At 47.8% G+C, this 25,775-nt stretch overlaps 1 protein-coding gene across 1 annotated transcript in view; it reads left to right on the top strand.

The window, feature by feature from the left end:
* The first annotated feature begins 2,958 nt into the window (after positions 1-2,958).
* The window catches only part of Ttc39b (tetratricopeptide repeat domain 39B), a 108,848-nt gene continuing 86,031 nt past the window's right edge, over positions 2,959-25,775 (top strand). The window contains exon 1 of the mRNA XM_028873288.2: positions 2,959-3,153. Within this exon, the coding sequence (XP_028729121.1) occupies positions 3,112-3,153 (42 nt within the window). The 5' untranslated portion in view covers positions 2,959-3,111. The remainder of the gene's footprint in view (positions 3,154-25,775) is intronic.

Raw genomic sequence — 25,775 nt, 5'->3', positions numbered from 1 at the left:
GTTGAGGTAAGAGGCCTGTGTCACCACACTGGGTCTCTGCAGGACTGGGATACACCCAGGCCTTCCTCCATGCTAGCCCATCTCCAGGCAGAAAAGTGCTTAACCAGTATGTCACCTCAATCAAACCAGTGCTTAACTAGTATGTCACCTCAACCAAACCACTTTTTCTTGTTATTTATGGGTTAGAGACTGTTACCAGCCTGAAGGTCATGACCTGTGCCCTGAAAGTCAAGTTCAATCACCTGTCTTTCCTGAGCCAATTAAAAAGCCAAATTAACAGTGAAAAGCAGAAAAAGGAGATTAATTAATTGTGGGCACACTGAGAAGAGGGGCAAAGAGATCAGAGACTCCCCGGGTCCATTTTTGGCAGGGAGATCCTGAAGTGCAGTTAAGGTTTCAGCAGAGGGCCAGTGACCGGGCCAGGAGTATGTGAGTCTGGGTGGCCCAGGCTAAGGTGTGGTCCTGCCCATCCCCCCCCCCCCCCCCCCCCCCCCCCCCCCGTCTTTTCCAAAGTGGCCTGAACAGTTGTAAATCTCTTTCTGAGAGAAAAGTTTCCCTTTAGGTTTTCTCTCTTTCCAAGATGAGATTCCTGGAGGGGAGCTCTGATTTCTTGAGATGCATTGTTTCAATATTTTAAAAAAAACATTTAGTGGGACAATTTTTTCTTTTCTTTTTCCTTTTCTTTCTTTCTTTCTTTCTTTCTTTTTTTTTTTTAAAGATAATCATACTTCCTACCAGCCTGGCTACAATTTTTTTTTTTTTTTATATTTTTAGTATAAAGGTGTTACTAGAATTTTAGGGAGTTCCTTCATGGTAGCTAAATGATACCAGAAAATCAAGGTCTTCTCTTGGAGGTTCTCAGTTTCATTGATAAAATAATTTAAGAATGGACTCAATTGGAAGTTGGAGGACAATTTTATGAGAGTTTAAAAGAAAAACCTCCAGGGCAGGCAAACTGTGAATCTCGACAGGGAGGCAAATAGAGAAGATAAAGGAAAAAAGAAAAGAAAAATAGAGAACTGTAAGCCGGCACGGAAGTGCATGATGGGGAGGAGCTTTCGAGAAAGTTTAGAGAACATAGGCTTAGAAAAGAGATAAAGGAAAAGAAAAGTTTGGCTTTTCTGAGTAACTCAGGAAAGTGGGCAGACTTAGGAAAGCTGTGTGTCAGCCGCTCCGTAAGAGAATGTACTGGGGGGAAGGGATGCTGAGAAGGAAAAGTGAACTAGCTTGTTAAAGAAAGAGAAGTATGCCACTGTACCTCTTTACCATTGGCGTCAGGTGTGCCCGCCTTCCTAGGGGTGGTGCCTTAGTCAGTGACTGACATCCTTCACTGAAACGACAGTTCTCCAAGCAGGCCAGAGTCTATGCTTGTGAGCAGAAGGAGTTTTCCCTTAACTGGCCTTTACTGCTGCTGTGGCAAAGGTACTTGGAGGCAGTAACATCATCCAGCTGGTATCAATGGGGATATGGTATGCCATGGTGATTCACAGGAAATGTGTGTTAATAGGCCTCCCTGCAGCTAGTCTACTGAAACCACAGGGATTAAAAAGAGGAAGCCGGGAGGTAGTGCACACCCTTAATCCCAACACAAAGGGAGGCAGAGCCGGGAGGATCTCTGTAAATTTGAGGCCAGCCTGGTCTACAGAGCGAGATCCAGGACAGGCACTAAAAACTACACGGAGAAACCCTGTCTCGAAAAACCAAAACCAAAACCAAAAAAAAAAAAAAAAAAAAAAAAAAAGGGTCGGACGTAGGCACAGAGAGACTGCTATCAATTAGGTGCTGCAGCCAGACGGGCCTTTCTGATTCCGGCATGGCTGTTTTACTTAGCTGCCTGATCCCAGGAAAGTGACTTCAACTTTGAGTTTCAGTTTCCCCATCCGTGTTCCACCTCCTAGGGGTCTGGAGAAAGTGAGACAAAACATGCAAGGGCCCCAGCATAGTCCCAGCCCATGATTAGTACTCCGATAAAATTGGCTTGCTGCTTTCACGTTTATAGGCTGGCAAACAGTATTTCATAGACCAGATACTGCGTATGCAAATGACTGCATACAACAAGGGGGAAAATAATGATCGAAGTTTGGCGTCTACTGGACACCACAGAATACGGATAGGAAATTTTGGGGGTGCTCTATATGAATGGGGTGTTTTGTAACACTTGTCATCAAATTACACCCTTAGGGGAATTTAAAATAAAACTGACCCCCCACAACCCTAAAATATATAGCTTTAACTTTTCCAGTGGGACTGCTCAATCATTTTGCAAGTTAGAAGCAGGAATCAGTTTCTAAACAGTCAACAGATAATGGAGAAGGCACACGAGGTCCTGGGGAATGCTTCCTTAAAAGAAGACAGCATCCCTAGCCTCGTGGATAATTCAAGCACGAAATACACACATCTATTCGGATTTACAAAAGGGCCGAGTGAGAGACTCTGTAGCAAGAACCACCTGGACCGGGTTGGGAGACTCACAGGGCTGTGAGTTACACTGACGCCTTAGCTTTGCAAACACAGAGGCAAACGAGTTCCTGTCTCTGGAAGAGGATGCTCTCCACGCAGGGACTTGGGCATGTGATGTGTCAGATGCCTCTAGGTGACCAGTGACCCGTGGCTGTCCTCCAGAAGCATCTGCCAGGCGCGCTGCCCTCTGGGCGAAGGAGACGCACCGGAGGAGCCAGACGAAGGGCCAGGTGGACCACTAGCCACCGAGGGAGCGCAGCCACGACCTTGGGTTGTCAGCTCCCCGCGCGCTCTAGTCCGGGCGCCGGGCTCCGGTTTAACCCTCTCGGGGAGGCGGGTACCCCAGAGATCCTTCTCCCCGACACCCCCGGGAGCCCGCTGACTCTGTTGGGTGACTCCGCCCCCACGGAACCTTGGTTGGCTGCTCTCGAAGGAGCCGCGTGCGGGGGGGGCGGGGCGTTAGCGCGGCATCCGCTTGGGCACTGGTGCGCCGAGGAGCCCCCGGCGCCGGGGGGGCGGAGACAGCTCGGTCCGGGCCGCGCGGGGCCGGGGCAGCCCCGGTTCCGCCTCCACCCGCGCTGGGCTGAGCCCAGAGCCGGGGAGAGTCGGTTCTGAGTTCCCTGTGGGTGTGCGGCCGCAGCAGAGGGGAACATGGCGCTCGTGGGCAGCCGAGTGGAACTGGACGCCGATGAGGTGCGAAGACAGGCAGAGCGGGCTGGTCCCGGCGCCCGGGGGTGAGGGGGCGTGGGAAGGACGCGGAGACCCGCGGGGTCCCGACTGGCCGGGAGGGTGGGCAGGGCTGTCCTTCACGCCGAGGAGCGTCCCGCGGGGCCGGGCAGCGCAGCCCGGAGCCGGCCCGAGCCTTCCTGGAGCCTCTGGGTTTTTGCGGAGCGGTTCTGGACCCGACTGTGGTCTTCCGTATAAGTTCCGCGGGGTGTCCTCCGGGCGGGCGGGGCAGGGCTGTCTAGTCACCCCGGGGGCGAGGGCCGGAACCTCAGCTCGGAGGCCGGGGAACGTCCCTTGTGGTCCAGAGCCGCTGGCGGCCTCGCCTGCCTGGGCTACCGAAGTGACCCGCCGCGTCCTCGCGCGACGCCGGGGTCTGAACGCTCCCGGGCGGGGGCGCCCGACCTGTTGATTCGAGCGCTTCCTTCGGCACTCGGCTGCAGCGGGGAGCGCGCTCTCGGAGTTGAGGGTCAGGCTCCTGCCGCCGCCGCCGCCGCCGCTGCCATTTTACCTGACTTGAATTTTACAAGTCGTGGCCCGAGAAGGCTTTGGTTTCAAATGATGCAATAGGTGGATGATTTGGAGGAGACGAATTAGGATTCTGTCTTGACTGCCAGAGGATCCTGGTAACGAATAAACACTGTGCTTTAAATGTTGGCCTTAAGAGCTGATCAAAAAATGTTACTGGTAGTTAAGGCCAGCCAAAGCTGCCTTATTACCTGCTTTGCAGTGAGGGTCCAAGACCACATACCAAGGAACTAGCGCTTGTCCAAAGGCATGGATGTGTTGGGGGACCTTCTAACTACACACAAGGCAAACAGTGAGATAGCTTATTTGTTACTACTTTCTTCTGTGACGACTTATTTATAGCTTTAGGCAGTATTTTTGGTATGACCTGTTGTCTGCCTGCCCTTTTAATTTTACAGCCCTAGATCTTTTCTGTAATCGAGGTAATAACACCTTTATGGTACTTTGACCATCTATCATTTCCTTAGAAGTTTCTATGGCTCCCTCTTGGGTATACATTTAAATATTCATGCCCTTGGCATTGTAGACTCTCTACAGAATGGTCTCAATTGCTTATTCCCAAGCCTGTCTCCAACTGCTTCCCCGCCCCTCACCACACAGTACAATTGTACTGAAAATGAAGGGACAATCCTGAGCTTGGTGACAAAGGCCTATAATCTCTGCACTCAGATGACTGAGGCAGGAGAATCACTAATGGTGAGTTCCAGGCCAGCCTGGATTACACCCTCATCCACTAGCATGGGGTTTTTTCTTCCCTAGTAAAGAAAACAACAACAACAACAAAATCAGACAAACAAACAAACAAGACTCAGAACCTCTCCTAACCGTGGAGTGGTATTTCTGACCCCTGCTCACTGTTGGGGAAATGCAAGCCATATCAGTAGCTGTAAACTGGGACTGTCTTGGCATAATTGAGACAGGGGACACTCAGTGTGAACTGCCAATTAAAAAAAAAAATCAAAAAACTCAGGAATGGAGAACAGCTCACTAGCTGGTGACGAGGGCTTCAGCTCATGTGGAATTAGTTTCAGAGCAGCCTGGCACAAAGACTTGAATACATGTTTGTTGAGTGAATGCGTGACTGCAGGGGAGATAATGGTTTGATCAGGCCATATCGTTGACTGACTATTAAGCTCCTATTTCATGGTAGGTATTAGTCTGTCTCAGGTGATGGGCAAGGCACAAAGAAACTCTTTGTTCATGTCAAGTCTACCTTTATCCCTCATGGTGTATGGGTATGTTGGCATAACTTTGTCCAGTCTTTTACCGAGTATTCACTCTGCTTAAATTTGGTACCTTAGAAGGACAAGGTTCAGTTTTGGTTGTCTAGGTCTCAGCATGGGTGGGGAGATACGTCATGTGTGAAAGAACCCAGGGAACCGTTTAGGGCGGGTAAGGAGATGTGCATTTAGGGTGTTGTAGGTGGTACTCTTGAGATGCTTGTAAACCGCCCCGGACTGTAAATGGACTAAAGAACTGCACCCTGGGGGTACAAGACTGTCCTTCCGTTTCACCAGATGTGCAGAACGGAAGCAGCTTATCCAGGGGTCCGTACCTTTGAGAACACTTTGCTCTGATGCTCCTGGGGGAAAAAAGGGACCAAATGGTGTAGCTGAGAGAGCACTAAGCATTTTGTCTGTCTCAAGTGCATGTATTTTGGGGATTAACTTGCCCAGGGCCATTTATTCATTGGAATGGCAAACATCTGATTATCTCAGGTGCGGAGCTGGTGCTGATTGGGAGAGACAGCAGTGCATGAGACAGAAGGGGCCTTGTCCACGACTGGTGACCTTGACCGACAAGTCACTTGCCCCTGAGGGCTCCTTCAGTTTCCTGGTCCTGAGGTGTTAGGGCTGTGGATATCTAAATGTTCTAGTGTCCAGTTTTTTTTTTTTTTTTTTTTTTTTTGAGGCGCAAGCCCCTTTTGAGGTCATGGCTAATATTTTACTTTGGGAATCCTTTTTCTTCCTAAGTAGCCAAGGAGATGATAGTGGTGGAGAAACTCTTATAGTGTCCCTTGGGTGGATTCTGTTTTTGAAAACTTTTTCCCCCCCCTGAGACAGGGTTTCTCTGAACACCTCTGGCTGTCTTGGAACTTGATTTGTAGACCAGACAGGCCTCGAACTCACAGAGATCCACCTGCCTCTGCCATCCAGCTGCTAGGATTAAAGGTCTTCGTCACCACCGCCTGGCTTGAAAACTGATTTTTTTTTTTTTGAGAGATTTATTTATTTATTATGTATACAGCATGTATGACTGCAGGCCAGAAGAGGGCACCAGATCTCATTACAGATGGTTGTGAGCCACCATGTGGTAGCTGGGAATTGAACTCAGGACCTCTGGAAGAGCAGTCAGTGCTCTTAACCTCTGAGCCATCTCTCCAGCCCCCGAAAACTGATTTTTAAAGTGGCATTTTTAGATTCTATAAAGAGAAGTGTGGTTACATTTCTATTACCACACACTTAATGGGAATGAAAAATTTATATATGTATATATGTATACATATGTATAACTTGATAAATTGCACTTTAAATTAAAAGTGATTTGGTAAATACAACTATTAGGTTATTAATAGAGCTAAATTTTGGATTTGATGTTTACAGTTTTAATTAGTCATTCTGAGCCCATTGTTGAGTAAGGAAATTAAGCCATATGTATTATCTTTTTTTTTCATTTGTGTTACCTTACATCATACAACGCAGAGCGTGTTATTAAAATTTCATGGGAGGGTACAACTAGGAAGGCACCTAAAAAGGCTACGTAGGGAAGTGATAATGGAAAGAAGTGGAGAAGCTGAATCATGTGAAGAAATGGCTTATGGGAGCTTTCCATGGCCTGTTCCTAAGGGGTGTGGTTCTCACTGTGTGCCTCAGGTTACTCTTAACCTCTTAGGTCTTAGTGATCCCCTTGTCCCAGCCTCCTAAGTAGCTAGGAGAGCAGCCATGAACGTCCAGCCTGATTTCCTGGTCTGATTTTTAAGATTTGATTCTGATCGAGAAAATCCTCTCTTGGAGGCTTAGAGCTTTGTTTTTGTTTTTCTAAAGATGGAGGAGTCTTGCTATGTAGTTCTGACTGGCCTGGAGACTTGACCTTATGGATGAGGCTGGCCTCAAACTCCCACAAACTGCCTCTGCCTTCCAGGTACCCGGGTGACAGGCTTGTGTCTCTGTCTGTGCTCAGCCGGTGACGTTTTAGTGAAACTGATAGCCACAATTTTCTTAGAATGATGCCGGAAATCCACACTTGAAGGAGGTAGTTACTGGTCCTAGAAGAGGACGTGGCTTAGTAAATGATGGTTAGTTGCCCAAGTCACCAGTATGCCTGTGGGTCAGGGTGGGATTCAGGTAGAAGGATTCCATAAGGCAGGCTCCAGAGCAAGTGCAGTAAGACCGAGGGTGCATTCAGTACTTAGAGCAGCCCCAGAGGTGGGAACGGAGTGCTGGCCACCCTCGCTTGGGGACTGGTTTATGGTTCAAGAAGAGGTGTATTGGGGCTAATCAGGACCCTGGTGGAGAGCTAGGCTGGGGTGGGAGTTGGTGTGGACTGGATTCGAAGGAGACACAGCAAAGGCAGGCTCAGATCCCATGAGGCACTATCTACAATGACATGCTAAGGAGCCTGGCTTCTGTCTCCCAAATAGTGGATGCCAAAGGTTTTTAATCAGGCAGTGTTGTTAGTAGCTCCATATACTCCCTAGCAGCGGGCTGAGGGCTCCATTAATCTTTAAGAGATCTTAACTCAGGCAAACTCAGGATTCTTGGCTTTGACATAGAAAAGGATTTTAGGATGAACCAGTATGAAGCAGAGTTAGGTTTATTAAAAATAGAACGATGGATGCTCAGGGAAGGATAGCATGGGTATGACTTCTTAGAGAGGAGTTGAAACAATGTATTAATTAAGAGAAAGAGCTCCTCAAGCTACTTCTCAAGAGATCCCAAGAAGCCCCTCCTGTTTTTATAAATGAGATTATGGGGTATCTCTGGAAATGCCTTGGGTAGAATTGTAGTCTGGTAAGGTAAACCCAGGAGCTGCTAGGGTTACAGCAGGCGTTTGACACACGTCTTTTCTTTTTATGAGACAAGGCCTCCCTATGTAGCCTTGGCTAGCTTGGAACTTGCTCTGTAGACCAGGCTGGCCAGGAATTAGTGGCACATGCCACCATGTCTGGCAACACACTTTTAAAAGTAGTATTATAATAAATAGAGTGACTGGTGAGATTTCTAGAAAATGTCAAGGGTACAGCTGTGGAAGGAGAAAGGCCTGAAACCAGTGCTGACTGTGAGGAGTTGTTGGTTCTCAGCCAGCCACAGGCTTCGATCACACTCAAGGGAAGGCGCCATCCCTTCCCATGGCGCCATACATTTCTGTCTTTCTCTCCAGCCTCAGGAAGTTCTGGCTGTGGGGTTGGCGGCAGGGGGCTGTTTCCCCAGTCGGCATGAGTTGAGATGAGGCCTGAAGTCGAACGGAGGTGTGGGGTTGGAGAGGAGAGGCTGGATTGTAGGGCCTGATCAGGGAGAGGGAGGAGGAGGATTTGGCTCGGGGCAGAGGTGTGGGAGCAGGAGCATGCAGTGGTAATTCTGGTTCCTGTGCAAACTCAGGCTGGGTGGAGGTGGTGGGATATAAGCAGAAGGACTCATTCCCGTTCCTGTGGGATGGGTGCCTAGGCAGGGTAGGGGGCAAGTGTCTTGGGGGATCCCGGGCTTATGATAAAAGGTTGTTTGTAAACTTAATGCCGGTGAGTGGAAGGAACACAGCGTCAGGTACCCTCAGTCCAGCTCAGGTTAACAGGCCGCCGCCGCCGTTTGGGTGAGATGCTGGGTGTTGAATGTCTTTTGGGGTCCTAGCCAGTCCCGGAGCACTACTTCCTCGGCAGACCTTTGCCTGGTGTTCCCCGCCCCTCCGCAGACGTGGGTTCCCACTTCCCTCCTTTCAAGTTGGTGCACAATTGTGCTTCTGTGGGCAGGTGCCAGTTCTTCCAGGTGGCTTTTGCCCTCTTAGTTCTGTGTCACGGGTCTGTTGCTAACGGTCTGCAGCAGGAATCGGATACTGTGAATCCCGTGAGACGCCTGGTTTCCATCTTGCAGTCTACGGACAGTCCCTGTCCCTGTCCCTCTGTTGCCCGGTAGTCAGTCTCGAGTGGAGTCTCCCAGAGTCACTTCATGTTCACTGCCACACTTGGGAGGCTTAGGCAGGGAGGAGCAGGAGAGGACACCCCCCCCCCCCCCCCCCGTTGTCCACTCCTTTTCCATCCCTGGGCCCAGTGAGTCTGGGCTCCCTCCTAATTCCCTGGCTCTCTGTACCATGGTGGTCAGGCAGCCATGTTGGTGAGGTCATCACACCTCTCTGAAGGGACTCTTTCTTGCTGTGGTCTGTGGACAAGTACCTTGGCTTTGATCATATTATGCCGACACTTGTATGGGGCCTGCATATTTAAAAATACTACTTCAGTAAATGATACATTGTGTAGGTTGGATCTTATGGCGACTAACAAATGGTGCAGTCTGTCTTGGGTGGGAAGTGCTAGGGATGTGAAAGTTTCTTCTCCCTAGGTGGGGCTCTGGGGGTGAGTATGGGGTGCTGAGAACCACGGGAGGGACGGCAGCAGGCACTGGGGACATGGATGAGGGCACCTCTGCGGGAGAAGGTTGAAGTTCTCAGTTACAGTTACCGTAGGCAGGATGTGGTGTCAAGGGACTTCAGTCTGGATGGTCAGCAGGGTGTGGTTTTCAAGGTGTGTCCTGCTCCGGAGGGAAAGGAGCCCAAGACTTGGGTTCCAGACTGAGACCCTGGTGAAGGGCAGCGCAGTGACTTAGAGCCCATCCCTTAATCCCGTGGGCCTTGGTTCTTAATGGGAGCAAGCAGTTTGAAATGCGCGCGTCTGTCAATCCTTTCCAGTTTTGACATCAGTCACCCAGAAGGCGGCATTTTGAACAGGGTTTCCGAGGTGGAATTTCAGTAGCCAGTGTGGAGCTGAGAGCAGGAGGAGAGGTGTGGTGTCAGCCATGCTGTAGGTGGTGCGGCTGTGGCAGAGGCCACCGGAGAACTGAGGTCAAGGCTGAGACTGTGTTTGGCCAGGTGCTGATAGGCCTTGCAGTAGCTTAGCCAGGTTTTTGTTGTCATTTCTCCGTCCTTACCCTCCCCCTTTCCCCCTGCCCCCCTGTGGGGAGATGTGTGATCTCCCTGCCCCCCTTTGGGGAGATCTGTGTCTGAGGGTTGTTTCTCTTTTTACTTTTTTTCTGGGGAGGGGGGCGGGGTATATGGGGTGTTTTTTATTTTTGTTTTTGTTTTTGTTTTTTTCAAGGCAGGGTTTCTCTGTGTAGCCCTGGGTGTCCTGGAACTTGCTCTATAGACCAGACTGCCTCTGCCTCGGAGTGCTGAGATTCAAGGCGTGTGTCACCACCACCCGGCTGTATGGGACTTCTTAAGCTGGTTTTGAGTCAATACTCATGTAGATACTGTCAGCTGTCTACAGCATTATTACAGTATGTTTTCCTGTACCAAAATATTACCCGAAGACTATAAGATCCCTGAACGATGAGTGGGCAGTGGTAGCAGCACCTTACAGGTGCCAGGAAAGAGCAAGCAGGCATTGTAGTGACACTCTGTGGAGTCTGAAGGTTTCATCCGAGAGAGTGGAGAGTGTCGGGAAGTTCAGTCATGTACTCAAGGTCTGACCCAGGGGACCCAGGCCCAGAGCCCAGCTGCTGCTCCATGCCCTCAGAAGGCAGCCCTCCTCACATAGAGGCCCGCAGAGCACAGTCACAGTCAGTGAGCATCTGGTGGACTGTTTAGCATGAAATGGTCGATGGGCTTCTGGGAAAGGGCTTTGAAATCGGGTCTCCCCATCTTCCTCCGGGGGGCTGCCATTCTTTCCTAGTCATCCTCGCTTTGCCTGTGATGTGCGAATCTGAGGGTAGTTTCCTGGGTGCTCACAGCCTTGAGACAGAGTGGGAGGAAAGGAGAAGCTTTGGCTGACCCTGCTGCCGTGGCGGTGGGGACTCCTGTGGGCTCTGTCCCAGAGACTGAGACTCAGGTGATGAGACAGCCTGTGTAATTCCTCAGACATGCCCGGCCCTGCCTGCCCTGCCCGGCCCTGCCCGGGTCCTTGCTCACTGCTGTCCCTGGGAAATGGGATTGAGACCGGAAAGTGAAAGTGAAGGCACGGCAGGGTCGTCCTTGCTGCTTACTGTTTGAAAAACAGAAACCCCGAAGGACTTCCCAGGAGAGGGAGGTGGTCCTCATTGTCAAAAAAGAGCTTTTGCCCACACAGTAGCACACATCTGTAGTCCCAGCGACCCTAAAGGCTGAGGCAGGAGAATCACGTGTGTCCAGGAGCCTTTGTGCATCTCAGAAACGGAAAGGAAGTGATGGGTACAAGGTCACCCAACTATTGGAGGCAGAGAAGGTTAACTCTAAATTCAGTGTCCTTTCCTCTAGGCCAGGGGCCTGGGCGCTCCCGAGGAAGGCCTAACACAGATGTGCCACCTATTTTTGTAAGTAAAATTTTATGGGAATGCAACCATAGCCATTTGTTTAAATGCCGCCTGGGGCTGCTTTTGCACCACACTTGAGCAGTTGGGTCAAAGGTCATATGGTACGCACTACCTAAGTACTCCTAGGTCCTTTTAGTTTGCTGGCCCTTGACCTGGGTGATTTCTAGGGATATAGTTTATTTATATATGTTGTAGAGCCTATGATTACATTTGCTTACTTCCTTATTACTTAGATTCCAGAACCGAGGAAAAACTAGTCTGTTTGACACATCTTATCAAGTGGTGTGAGCAGATCTAGAGTTGGGTGGAAGTGGGTTTGAATCCCTGCTTCTTATGCAGCCTTGGGCAAGGTACTTCATCTCCCAGTTTCTTCATCTTAAGGAAAAGACACTTCAGCCTGCCTCCTAGCTGCGAAGGCGGAAGGTCTAAGCAGAGCTGTAGTGCTGGACATCAGTGCTGGCCCACAGGCTGGCTCCTGGTGCCATCAGCAAGAGCAGTTGTCAGGCATTGTTCTCCAGCCCCTGCACGAGCCGCATACCTCACTGAGGGTTCCCTTGGGACAATGCAGTTTCCTATTACTAATTCCCAGAACTCCAGCTGGATAAATGGTGTAGATTTACAGTCCTTACACTTTTCTAAGGGAGAAGAGTGAACTCAAAGGGCCATCTGTTCTAACTCTGTCCACCACTGAACAGTGTTAGCGATTATCAGCAGGGGAGTGCCATGCCAGTGGGCATCTGCTCTTCCACTCACACGCAGGTGGAAGGTGGCGATAACCTCCGGTGGCTCTGGATGTTGTGTTGTGTAGCCCTTCTTTCCAGTGGTAGATGTCAGTGTTCTTACAGGGTTTTCATGCAGCCCCTTTGTAAGGGATGAGGATGTAGGGAGGCATGTTTATGTGTGGTTACTGCTTCCTGCTGTTATTGAGATGGTAACCCCTGGAGACCAAGAGATTCAATTCTTACAGTTCTAGAGAGTCTGAGATTCAAGGTTGGGATGCTACATCTGGTGAGGACCTTCTTGCTGCGTCTTAGCATGACTGATGGCATCATGCAGGAAAAGAAAGAGTGAACTCATGTGAACCAGTAACCCAGTTCCCCCACATTTTAAAAACAGTTCATAGGATTGAACTCAGGGCCTCTTATGTGCAAGGCAAGCATTCTACCAACTAAACCATCTTCTCAGACTAATAACCCACGCTTACAGTTACTAACCCATTCTACCAGTAAGCAACCCTCACCCACAGTAATTGATATTAATCCATTTGTGAGGATTTTGTCCTTGTCTTAGTGTTCCATTGCTGGAAAGAGACACCATGACCAAGGCAACTTCTAAAGGGAAGCATCATTTAATTGGGGGCTTGTGTAGTGATATATTTGTATATTGATATATTTATATATTGTATAGTGAGATATATGTGTGTGTGTGTGTGTACCCTAATAAAATTTGCCTGAAGATCAGAGAACAGAACAAGCCACTAGATTAAATATAGATGCCAGGCAGTGGTGGCATAGACCTTTAATCCTTGCACTCAGGAGGCAGAGATCCGTCTGGATCTCTGTGAGTTCAAAGCCACCCTGGACTACATGAGATTGATTTAGTCTAGGGGAGAAACAGCCAGGCAGTGGTGGCACACACCTTTGCTACCGGTATTTGGGAAGCACACATGATATGGCTGGGCGGAGAAAGGTATAAAAGGCATGAGGAGACAGGTACTAAACCTTTCTTTTCACCTGGACCCTCTTTGGCTAAGGACTCAGAGACATTCAGTCAGAGGATGTGTGGAGTTGGCAAGGTGAGAAGTAGCTGTGGCTTGTTGCTTTGTCTCTGATCTTTCAGCATTGACCCCATTATCAGGCTCTGAGTTTTGTTTTTTTTTTTTAAATTAAGAGACCTATTAGATTTCATGTTACAGGCTTACCTATAGGTTTAGAGGGTTAGTCCATTGTTGTGGATATTGCTCTGTATGCTGTGAATGTGTTGCTCTGATTTGGTTGATAAATAAAACGCTGATTGGCCAGTAGCCAGGCAGGAAGTATAGTATAGGCTGGACAAGCAGAGAAGAGAATTCTGGGAACAGGAAGGCTGAGTCAGGAGTCACCAGCCAGACACAGAGGAAGCAAGATGTAAAAGTACTGGTAAACCACAAGCCATGTGGCAACTTGTAGATTAATAGAAATGGGTTAATTTATGATATAAGAACTAGATAGCAAAAAGCCTGCCACGGCCATACAGTTTATAAATAATATAAGTCTCTGTGTGTTTGCTTGGGTCTGAGTGGCTGCAGGAGTCAGGCGGACACAGGAAAACTCCAGCTACAGTCCTTGATCATCATGGTGGGAAGTAGACAAGGCATGGCATGGGTGCAGTAATGGGGAGTTTACATCCTGATCTGTAGGCAGCAGGTGGAGGGAGAGAGGGAGAGCGGGAGACAGACAGACAGACAGACAGACTGGGCCAGGCATGGGCTTTTGAAACCCCAAAGCCCACCCCCAATGATAGACTTCCTCCAACAAGGCCACACCTCCTAATCCTTCCCAAAGATTTCCACTAACTGGGGACCAAGCATTCAAACATGAGTCTATGGGGGCCATTCTCATTCAGATCACCACAGTCCTCATGTTGTAATCACTTCCTCAAGTTCCTACCTCTCAAGGCAGTTACAGTCAAGAATACAGTCCAGTCCAGTGTGTGGACTCTGGAGGAGCATCTTAGTCAGTGGTAGTTACAGTATAAGGTGAAAGGGTAAAGGAAGTGACATGTAAGGACTCCTGGGCACTGGAGGGCATTCTGGATTCTTGCTCTGCCCCAAAGCAATGCACCAAGTCCATTCTCACCTTGCCTTTTAAAGTTTTGTCTGGGCTTCTTGTTGCCTCTGAGGTAAAGCATGGTCATTTCCTCACAGTGGCCCAGTGGTTCCCACACTTGAATCTGCACAAAAAGCTCCTTGCTGGGGGGCAGGGGGCTTGTTAAGATGGCTATCCCTGAGTTTTCACATCAGTAGGTTTTTGTTTTGTTTTTGAGACAGGGTTTCTTTGTGTAACAGTCCTGGCTGTCCTGGGACTCACTTTGTAGACCAGTTGGCCTCAAACTCACAGAGATCCTCCTGCCTCTGTCTCCTGAGTCCTGGGATTAAAGGCGTGTGCACCACTGCCTGGCTCTCACCATTGATTCTTACTCAGCAGGTCTGGGGTGAGTCCTAGGTACTTGGGTTGCTCACGTGGTCTTTTTGCATTAGCTGTTTCAGAGTCTTATTGCTCCTTGTCTCTTGCCCCAAGTGTGGTCCTGCCTCACTCCCACCCGTTTCCTCTGCAGTGTCCACACAGGCTAGTCAAGTCTTTGATCAGGGTCAAGCCCTGCAGCTGCTAGCACTCCCACAGCTTCCTCTGCTGGCTCTCCAGCTGTTCAGCAGTCCTGGCTGCCTCAGAAGAGAAGAAGTAAGTCTCCCCTTGGCCTCTTTGTTGTGGCATCCAACCAGGATGGGATGTGTCCTGGGGTTCAGCAGGAACTGGGGCCTTTCTTCCCCATAGAAGAACAGCAGGGTGTGTCCTCTCTGCCAGGGGAGAGAATTGCCCTCCTGAGTCAGACTTTTCTGTTGCTGTGACGAAAATGCCTGACAGACAGCTTCAGGGAGGGTTTGCTTTAGCTCACTGTTGGAGAGGGCCCATTCTCTGTCATGTGGCTTTGGGTCTCTGGGCCTCTAGGGAGGCAGCACGTTATGGCTGTGGGAAAATGTGCAGAGAAAAGGTAATAAGAGGGTCTAGACAGGAGCTAGCTTCCAGACAACTACTTCCTCTAACTAGGTCCTTCCTTCTGGTCTTCACCACCTCCAGGTAATGTCTTCTTCATGAGACCCCGTAAAGGATTAACCCACTGATACGCGTTAAGATCCAAACACTTCTAATGCTCGGCAGCCAGACTGTGGGAGACATTTCACATCCAAACCCTAACACCTCATGACCACTTGCGTCATCTCAGTACAGACATTCCCACCCTGCTTCCGGTTTCCCAGGCATGCCTTTACTCTGCACTTCAGGAGCAGAGATGGAGGATCAAGAGTTGACAGTCCTCCTCAGCTACATAGACAGTTCAAGGACAGCTTGGCTTACATGAGACCCTGGCTTGAGAACAAACCAGCAAGCAAGCAAGCCAGCAAAGTGGCCAGCCATCTAGCTTTATTGAACTGTGATTTACACATCATAAAGTTTACTCCTTCCCCCCCTCCACACAGTGCTAGGAATCTAATCTGACTTCTCAGTCATGCTGGGCAAGCGCGCTGTGGCTCACTCCTTTTGTATGTGTTCAGGGTTTTGTCTTTCAGTAAATTTAGAGTTGTGTAACTGTCACCTCGATTCCACTTAGCATTTCTGTACCCCCATTTCTTCTTATCTCAGTTCATTTTTAACGCTTAAAATGATTAGAAAAATTAAAAATCCCAGGTATATTGAAACTGTTCTGTATGCAGAGAACAAAGCAGACTGGAGATCTGGGGTGCATTTGGATCAGGTTGGGCCAGCACAGATACTGTGACATCACCAGGATGCGTGAGGGCTTCATGAGTTACTGCAGTACAAATGTGTTGTGTTTGCAAGAAGACAGACATGTAGGTGATGAGGATATTGTCCCCCTCTAATTTTCTAGTTCTAGTTCATTCCCTGAGGCAGCTGCTGCTTAGCCAGCATGTTTAGATTTCACTTGGAAGGAAACACTAACGCTCACACTTTTAAGCCCTGGCCTGTTTAGAAAGCTGGACTGTCCTGGCAGCTAGTGTCAAGGAGGACAGAGAGTCAAACAGAATCGTCTGGATTTCAGATTTGTCCCGTTTCAAGCAAGGAAAGGAGGAAAGAACATGGGTGGGATTCTGCTGTTGGCTGAGTGATCCCAGGCCTTTGCTTCTGCTCTTCGGGTCCTCTGGTGTTCTCATCAGACCATAGGGAGCCCTAGTGCTCATCTCAGGTTGCTGTGTGCTAGCTACTCTGTCAGTCGGTGTCTGGCATAGTCACATACTTGACTGCACTCCTGGGTAGTAGTAACTAGGCATTGATCTTGCTTCTTATAATTGCGTTCATATGGTAAGGATTTCATTGAGTGCGATAGTTAGCAGTGTTGTTTCCAGTACTGCCGTCTGCCACGTCGACTGTGTTGGCCTTGCATATTCATTTGTTGATAGTAATGTTAAAATGTACTTTGAGTAGGAAAGATTTTTGCTTTTAGATCCAAACAGTAGGTAAAAGTCCTTTTGAGCCTGGGGTGCGTGGGTGGGTGGATGGGGTGGTGGCATTGTAGCTGCACCGCTTGCCTTTAATCCCAGCACCCAGGAGGCAGAGGCAGGTGGATCTCTTTAATTTTTAGGACAGCCTGGTCTATAGACCAAGATCCAGGACAGGCTCCAAAGCTGCACATAGAAACCCTGTCTAGAAAAACCAAACCAAACAAAAAGTCCTTTCGAAGAACTGGCTTATGCTGGTTAATTTTAGTCACTTTGATACCAGTTACGGTCACCTGGAAAGCAAACTTCAATTAAGAAAATGCCACCAAACAAAACAAAACAAAACAAAACAAAACAAAACAAAACAAACCAAACAAACAAACAAACAAACTAAATAATGTGTAAAGCTGGGTGGTAGCGGTGAATGCCTTTAATCCCAGCACTCAGGAGGCAGAGGCAGGTGGATCTTTCTGAGTTCAAGGCCAGCCTGGTTTACAAAGCAAGTTTTTGATTAACATTAATCTTTCTTGATTAATGATTGAAATGGGAGGGTCCAGCCCACTGTGGGTAGTGCCATCCCTGGGCAGGTGGTTCTGAGTTGTATAAGAAAGCAGGCTGAGCAAGCCAGTGACCAGCACCCCTCCATGGTCTCTGCTTCAGCTCTTGCTATGACTTCTTTCAGTGATGGGACTATACACTCTAAGCTAAACAAGCCCTTTCCTTCCTCAGTTGGTTTGTAAGTGTTTTGTCACATGACATAGCTCAAGCCAGGGAAGCAAGGGAAAGAAGCCCTGAGCCAGTTTCCTAACTCAGAGCTAAATGAGGTGGGGTTCGCAGTCTGCCTCCTTGGGGAGGTGTGGAACATTCATGAATGAGCGTGACTGTGCTTTAGCCCTGGAGACTTTGCTTGACCATTCAGATATCCAGCCACTTGCTTATTTCCTATCAGTCACACACATGGACTATTTCTCATGACTTTTCAAGGTAGAATCATGGAAAATAGACTTTACCATTTCCTCCCATCATTCTTCAGCCCAAACATGAAGATAGTTTGCTTTGGGTTGTATTTATTAGGATGTCTGAGTTTAAGAATTGATAATACTAGGAAGAGAATGCTTGAGGATTTCAAAGCATCTTCCTACAAATTAATGAAAAAAGGAAAACTACTGAGTAAAGAGTAGGGGAGAAACAAAAAGACAACCTAACCAATGATCAAAATGAAGTGCATCTGGACAAACCTCAGATACAACCACCAACAAATAGACCGTCTAGTAATTCTGGCCAAGTCTACAGTCTGAACCAAGTGCCAACAAAGACATTTAGGGTCAGTCTGTAAAATACATACTTCAGAAGTGCCAAAGTGGTGACAGACATGTGCTAGTTAACTGTTCCAGTCTGAGATTGAAAAATAAACAGATACTTTCTGGACTGGGGGGAAAAAAGAGCACATTAAATTGGGAAATAAAAGTAGTAGTGGGACAGTCGAGGGATTGGAAGGGATAGAATGACAAATGGGTTTGACTAAAACACATACGTAGGTTAAAAATTCTCAAACAATAAAATTACTTAGTGAGCCGGGCGGTGGTGGCTCACACCTTTAATCCCAGCACTCGGGAAGCAGAAGCAGGCAGATCTCTGTGAGTTTGAGGCCAGCCTGGGCTACAGAGTGAGTTCTAGGACAGGCTCCAAAGCTACACAGAGAAACCCTGCCTCAAAAAACAAAACAAACAAACAACAACAACAAAAAAGGATTGATATATGAGTTACTGGCTTGAGTTTCATTAAAACATGTTTAATGAATTTTGGTTTGGAATTAGGACAGAATTTCCAAATATTTCTGAGATGGCCTAAACACATTTTTGTTGTTTTATACTGTATATTTATGTGGTGTTCTTAGCATTGACTGTTATAAAATCAAAATATTCAACTCTGAAAAATGCTGAAGATGTTCAGTATCCTACAGTATCAAATATTCAGCCAAGACTTAATTCTTTATAGAAAAATAAGCACATCCTTTTCATTAGTATGCAACTTTGCTTTCATCTTTCTTTCCTTTTTTGTATGCTTTTTAAAATATTTTTTATGTGTATAAGTGTTTTATTTGAATGTATGTCTATGCATCATGTATGCCTGGTTCAGAAGAGCATCAGATCCTGGAACTGGAGTTAAAGATGTTAAACCATGTGGGTGCTGGGTATTGAACTTGGGTCCTCTGCAAGAGCAACAGGTTCTCTTAACCACTGAGCCATCTCTCCAGCCCCTTTGTCTTTAGTTAATAATAAAATTAGATGTAAGCTAAAGAGTTGTCTTTAAGGGCTGGAGAGATGGCTCAGTGGTTAAGAGCACTGGCTGCTCTTCCAGAGGTCCTGAGTTCAATTCCCAGCAACCACATGGTGGCTCACAACCATCTGTAATGGGATCTGGCGCCCTCTTCTGGCCTGTATACATAATAAATAAATCTTAAAAAAAAAGAGTTGTCTTTAAGCGGGGTTTTTTTTTTATGATTTATTATCAATCAGTGTTTGATTTATTATTTTGTATGCCTGTATATCTGGTGTTACATAAAAATTTCTTGGGCAAAAAGGGGTGGTCAGTAGAGAAAATTGGAGAAGCCTGCCATCTGAAAGTACACAAGCCCAGTCCCCGTGAGGATTCGTCTGTTTATCACACGGCAGTGGGTTAGATGTGGATTTGGAAGTTAAAGAGCCCTTGCTCATGTGCTGAAGACCACAGAGCCCTTGCCTTCAACTGAGGCCTTGGGAACCTGTCATCCTTCTCTGATCTTCTGGAGCAAACAAATGGGTTCAGGTAGCACCACCTACCCGAGGGGCGCCTGGCGGGCATCCTCCCTCCCCGCCTCTCCGTTTACCCTTTCTGCGCCATCAGGCTGTATCGTGACTGCGCGCTGCTCCTCTTTGCCCTCATTCCCACTCCTCCTCAGTCCTGGACCACGCTCTCACATGGCCGCACGCTTGGGCGAGCCCCTGCTGGTATCTTTGCCTCTTCTTTGCCCTCTGTGATCTGCTCTCCTGGGTGTCCCCACCTGTCATTTTCAGACACTGATGACCTGTTTCCTCCCAGTGTACAGACTTGATGGCTGTCTGTAGTCATTAGAAGAAAACCGTGCTCCTTGCGACCAGAATAGTCCTAGTCTCCTTCCTCCGCCTGTCTGCTGCCCCCCTCTGCCTCTTTTCCTCCGACAGCCCAGCTCCCTCCCATTCAGGTTCTGGGATGTGCCGCCACGCTATTCCCTACCACACTGCTCTTGTGTGAGGCTGCCTGGCCAGGCTGACTCAGCCATGACCATTCCTGAACTTTCCATCCTTACCACAGAGGTCAGATTTCCAAAGAGGCTGTGCTGGCTAGTTTAATGTCAACATGACACAAGCTAGAGTCATCAGAGAGGAGAGAGCCTGAGTGAGGAAATGTTTCCATAAGATCGGACTGTAGACAAGGCTGTAGGAAATTCCTCTCTCTCTCTCTCTCTCTCTCTCTCTCTCTTCTCTCTCTCTCTCTCTCTTCGTTTTTTTTTTTTTTTTTTTTTTTTTTTTTTTTTTTTTGAGACAGGGTTTCTCTGTGTAGTTAGTTTTGGTGCCTGTCCTGGATCTCGCTTTGTAGACCAGGCTGGCCTCGAACTCACAGAGATCCACCTGCCTCTGCTTCCCAAGTGCTGGGATTAAAGGCGTGTGCCACCCCGGCTTGGTATTTTCTTAATTAGTGATGGAAGGCCCACTTCATTTGAGTAGGGCCAACCTTGGCCTAGTGGCCCTGGGTTCTATGAAAAAAAGCAAGCTGAGTAAGGAAGCCATGGGGAGCAAGCCAGTAAGCAGCAGCCCTCCATGGCCTCTGCAGCAGCTCTTGCTCTGTGTGAGTTCCTGTCCTGGCTTCCTTCAATGATGGACTATGATGTAGAAGTATAAAACAAGTAAACCTTTCCTCTCCAGCTTGCCTTTTGGTGATGGTGTTTTGTGGCGATATATTGTGTACCCCAATAAAGCTTGCCTAGGGATCCGAGGACAGAGCCAGCCTCTAAATTAGACATAGAGGTCAGGCAGTGGTGGCACACACCTTCAATCCTATCACTGGGGAGGCAGAGATCTGTCTGGATCTCTGTGAATTCAAGGCTGCACTGGGCTACATAAGAGAAACAGAACCAGGCAGTGGTGACACACGCCTTTAATCCCAGGAAGTCATATGGCAGGACACGGAAAGGTATGTAAAGCGTGAGGAAACAGGAACTCACTGTCTTGAGGCTGAGGATTTGGTAGAGTTAAGCTAGTGGCTGGCTGTTCTGATCTTTCAGCTTTCACCCCAATATCCGCTCTGGGTTTTTTGTTATAAGACTTTTAAGATTGGTGCTACAGTTTTTCATCACAGCAGTGATGACCCTAACTCAGGCAGAGGCTTTGCTTGGTTCCTAGCTTCACATCAGCTAGGTCTTTTCTGCACAGCATTTCTGTTCTCTCTTAGCTGTGGTCATTATCTGCACGATCTTGTTTGTTTATATCCTTTTGTAATCTGTCTCTTCTGTCTAATTTTCACTGCAGGAAACAGCGGTTGCTGTAGGCAGTTAAAGGAGGAAATGAAGTACTTGGAAAGGCTCCAAGAGTGTTTGATCTAGGCTCCTGTTCATGAGTCATCCTAGTCCTAGCTAGAGATGACCCACATAGGGAAGACCTGGTGCTTTGGGCTTAGATTTTGGGGCTGTGTTCGTTAGCTTTCTGTTACTGGGACAAGATAGCTGCATGAACTGTTAAAGGAGGAAATGTTTACTTTGGTTTCAATCCCAGGCCAGCTAGCTAGCTCCATTGCTTTTTGGGCCCCAGGCAAGGCGGAACATTCTAGTGGGGAGATGTGGTGGACTGAGCTGCTGATCTCAGGGTGACCAGGAAGGGGGGGGGCAGGCAGGTCCCAACATCACCTACCAAGGAATGCTCCCTATGATGTAACTTTCCTCCACCAGGCTCCACCTCTTACAGGCTCCACCACAGCCCAGTAGTACTTTATATTAGCAACACTATCATCAAGGACCGAGCCTGCAACATGTGAACCTCTGGGGACATTTAAGACAAAATCCATGACTGGAGTGCCTTTATGGCACTTTACAGTGAGCTAGAGTACACTAGTACTCACTCTAGTACAGTGAGCTAGAGCCCAGACACTGCTGTTGACATAGCCTGTTCTCACCTCTGCTGGACAGCAGGAAAAGCAAGGGGAGCAAGATGGCCCCGTCCTCTAGATGGCCAGTGTATCCTGTCAGAAAGAAGGAACCTGTGTTTTGTCTTGTGTTTTCACACTTCAGCCCTGGCTAGCCTAGACACTCAGGTTCTCCTTCCCCTAGCACCCCCCCCCCCCCCCCCCGAGTCTGGGATTACAGGTTTGTGCCTGCCCTGTATGTGCAGGCGTATTTTAGCAGGTGGAACCTAATCCACATGCAGGCATTTAGAGGAGTTGAGAGATTAACTAATGGCTTGTGACGAAGTCAACCTCAGACGGCAGCAGACCAAACCCACTGTCAAAAGTCCTCTGGGGATCTACATCGGTGTGCCAGAGAGGAGAGAGGAGTCTGGCTCGGTACCGCAGTGTACGGTGGACAGTTGGGAAAATAATCGAAAGTTCAGGTAGACCTCAGATTCCCAGATTAAGAATTCTGACATAGGAATTCTTAACGGCGAGCAAGAACTAAGCATTAGAATTTTCTCAAGAGGGACGTTTGTGAGAATTTACAAGTTACCTGGACCACATTTGGGACAGTTTGAGCACCACAGTGGTTAAGAACAGTAGATATATTGTAGAGCATTGAAAACAGTGGGGATCTTTGAGTCCATCCCATGGGATGGGAGATGAACAATGGCCAGCTGTGTCGGGAGCCGGAGGGTTGGCTGTGGTAGAATACCGGGGCAGGTTGAAACAGGCTGGACGCAGTGTTCAGTGTTAGATTGCTTCAGGAGTCTGCTGTGGTGGTTGATGCTCGCTTCAGGGGCTGGGTCAGGACGGCACTGTCCTAGGTGCTGAGTCCAGGGGCACATCTGGGCGAGGAGTAAGGCAGTGATGTGAGCTTACATGCTCTTCTTCCAGCAAACTTTCTCACGTTAATCAATCCATTAAGTCGTTGTGTGTATATGCGTGGGAGTCAGAAGAAAGCTCGTGGGAGTCAGCTCTGTCCTTTCATTGTGTGGACTCCAGGAACTGAACTCAGAGCCGCAGGTGTGTGGGCAAGCGCTCTTCTGTTGCACTGCCTTTTTTTTTTTTTTTTTTTTTTTTGAGACTGGGTTTCTCTGTGTAAACCACTCTGGCTGTCCAGGAACTCACTCTGTAGCCCAGGCTGGCCTCGAATTCACAGAGATCGGCCTGCCTCTGCCTCTCGAGTGCTGGGATTAAAGGCGCGTGCCACCACCATCCGGCTTGCTGCGCTGTCTTGCTGACCCTCACCGTAAACTTCTAAGTAACTGCCAAGCAAAACTAGTCACGGTACAGTGGAGAAATGGGCGGCTGTGTTAGGTGATTAAAATGACCACCACTGGAGGGGCAGGCGTTCCAGATCAAACACCCTGAGAAGGTATGGAACCCTTCTGCAGTGCAGTACTACCTTATTCTACTCACAGAGATCTGTCAGAGAACTTCAGTGATGAAGGCTGTAAAGAAAAGAGAGAAGAAAAAGAGTGTCAATGTTATGAAAGATAATGGTATAAAAAGTCCAGATAAATGAAGGCAGGAGAGAGAGGACAGCTGGGCGCACTACCTGACTTGCCCGGAGCCTGTTCTGCAGGATATAAGAATGCTGTGGCCATGCCATTGGGTCGTCTGACCCCTGGTAACCTGGGCAGTGGTACGAAGTGGTCTCATTTACAGAAGTGGGCTGTGTAAGAACTAAACGTGTAATCGGATTGGTTTTTGGGCTGCCAGCTCCTAAATAATGACATAGAGTCTTCTTATTAATTATGAAAGCTCGGCCTATGTCGAAGGCTTGTTTGTTTTTGTTTTTTCAAGACTGGGTTTCCCCTTGACATTGTTATAAAGAGCCCTTTGGAATAAAGTTCTGGGCCGGTGGATATCCTGCATTTCTCTGTTTCTCTCCCCTCTTTATTTCTACCTAAGTCTCTTATCCCTCATTCCTCAGGAGTTCCTGGGGTAAATAAATGTAGGTGCTGGGCCCCCACAGTATTTTTTTTTTTTAAAAGTTTCCAGATTTTGAAACGGAACAGGGTAAGTGGGAGTGTCTCTGGCCTTACTCTCTCCTGGTGTGCTGGATCTGCTTCTTAAAGGAACAGTCTCCCTTTTTATGATGCTCAGATTGCTCCTGCTTTGTTGAGAGACACACAGGCATTCTTGCTAAAAAGTGTTAAATCACTCAGAAGCTAACACGATCTTCCTCTTTACCTCAGAAGGAACCCGCTGTGTCTTTTATTACTGATTATTATTGATTAGCATAACTTGCAGGGTACCTTATTAATATAAATGGGATACTAGGCCATGCATCTTTTCGAGGACTGTGAATTTTTCACTTAATATGTCTTAGAAATAGATCCACTCTTATTTTTTATGTAACAACTGAAGAGAATTGAGTGAAATAATTGTACCATAGTTTATCTACGGAAGATCATGTGATCTGTTTTCCCCCCAAGACTGTATGTTAACAGAGGGATCCATGGGCATGAATATTTTTATTTATTTATTTAGCGTGTGTGTGTGTGTGTGTGTGTGTGTGTGTGTGTGTGTGTGTGTGTGTGTTTGTATATGCATGCGCATGTGGGCACCTTCATGCCATGGCCTGAGTTGGAGGTAGGAGGACAAATTACAGCTGTGAGTCTCTGCCATGTGGGGCCTGGGAACTGAACTCATCAGTCTTGGCAGCGATCACCTTTACCCACTGAGCTATATTTTAATAGTAGGAAGTTGAAGAAACAGTATTGTGGTATGAACTCTGTTCCTTTTAATCGAAAAACACTTCCGTTAATGATAGTTACACAATCTGCTTGCTCTTGGTCTCTTGTGTAAAATTATTCCCCTGCCCCCTTTCCCCTTAGTAGGCCCTAGCTGTTCTATGAATCGTGGGTAGATAAGGTATTGGTTAGCACTGGAAGGTAGGGGTGTTGATGTAACAAGTGATTTGCAAGGTTGATTTTACAATCATAAAAATATTAGCCAAGTAATAACAATGAAAGTGAAATAATTTGCTCATCTAGGTTAAATAAATTCAGTATATACAATTGTAAAAGACTTCCCTTTTGCAAATGACCTTTATTATATTTTGTACTTTGCAGTGTGCATCTTTTAGAATATCTTTTATGTAGTCTTTGGCAATTTCATACATGTGCATTACGGATTTTGATCACGCCCCCTCCTAAATGTAGTGCACATTTTATGTTCACACATACTCATTCCCCTGGGGAGTCACTATATGTGCTCTGTTATGGCAATTTAGAGGTGCCTCCCCCTCCCCCCATAGGGTTTCTCTGTGTAGCCCTGGTTGTCCTGGATCTCACTGTGTAGAACAGGCTGTCCTTGAACTCGCAGAGATCCGCCCACCTCTGCCTCCCCAGTGCTGGGATTAAAGGCGTGTCCCAGTGTGAGTGATTAAAAGTACTGCCTTTAGAACTTTTCTCCCTTAAGCTGCAACATCTCCTTTTAACTTTCATTTTTAAAAACACATTCTTCTGTGGGCAATGGAAGTGAAAGCCACACTAGCCCAATCTTTTCATGAGAGCGACATCTGGTGGTTGGTTTGTGATCTCATCACTTTCCTGGGCTTGTTGAAAATTCCACAGAATCTCTCTGTGAGCGGCTTCCTTGGCTGTGGAGGACTAGGTTGGTGGCACTGATCTGATACTCCACACTCCAGAAGCCCAGTGCTCCATGTGGGTGCATCACAGTAGCTAGTCCTCACTGAGGTTTGTCTGCATGTCTGGTGGGCAGATGACTGCACCCAGAGGTGGTTCTGGGCCAGCCTCTGCTTTACTCTTGTGGCTGGATCCTCAAAGGTTGTGTATGTTGGCCAAGGTCACACTGCTCCCTGGGGCGCTGAGGTCCTGTGAGTCTGTGCCCAGGAGCTCTGCTTTCCATGCTGGGAAGTCAACTCTATGAGAAGGGAAGGCATGTGAGAGACTGTGAGGCGAAGGCATTTGAGAAGGACAGAGAGCTGGTGGTTAGCATTCGGGAGTCTCTCTTTGCTGCAAATCTACCCTCGTCTGATCATTCTCCTCCTTTCTGGCAGAGGCTTAGAGTCTTGGGTATGAAAAAGAGTTAAGTATGGTGAGGGCTTCTAGCTCTGTCTTCAGGAGTCAGCTGGCTGATCTCCTTTCTGAGGATGGATAGCCCCTGCGGCTGTATTGGTGGACCCTGTTTTGAGTCAGGCCTGTCCT

This window comes from Peromyscus leucopus, chromosome 2, assembly GCF_004664715.2.
Source record: "Peromyscus leucopus breed LL Stock chromosome 2, UCI_PerLeu_2.1, whole genome shotgun sequence".
Taxonomy (NCBI): Eukaryota; Metazoa; Chordata; class Mammalia; order Rodentia; family Cricetidae; genus Peromyscus; species Peromyscus leucopus.
The sequence above is the reverse complement of the archived record's forward strand: the minus strand, read 5'-3'. Positions and strand labels throughout refer to the sequence as shown.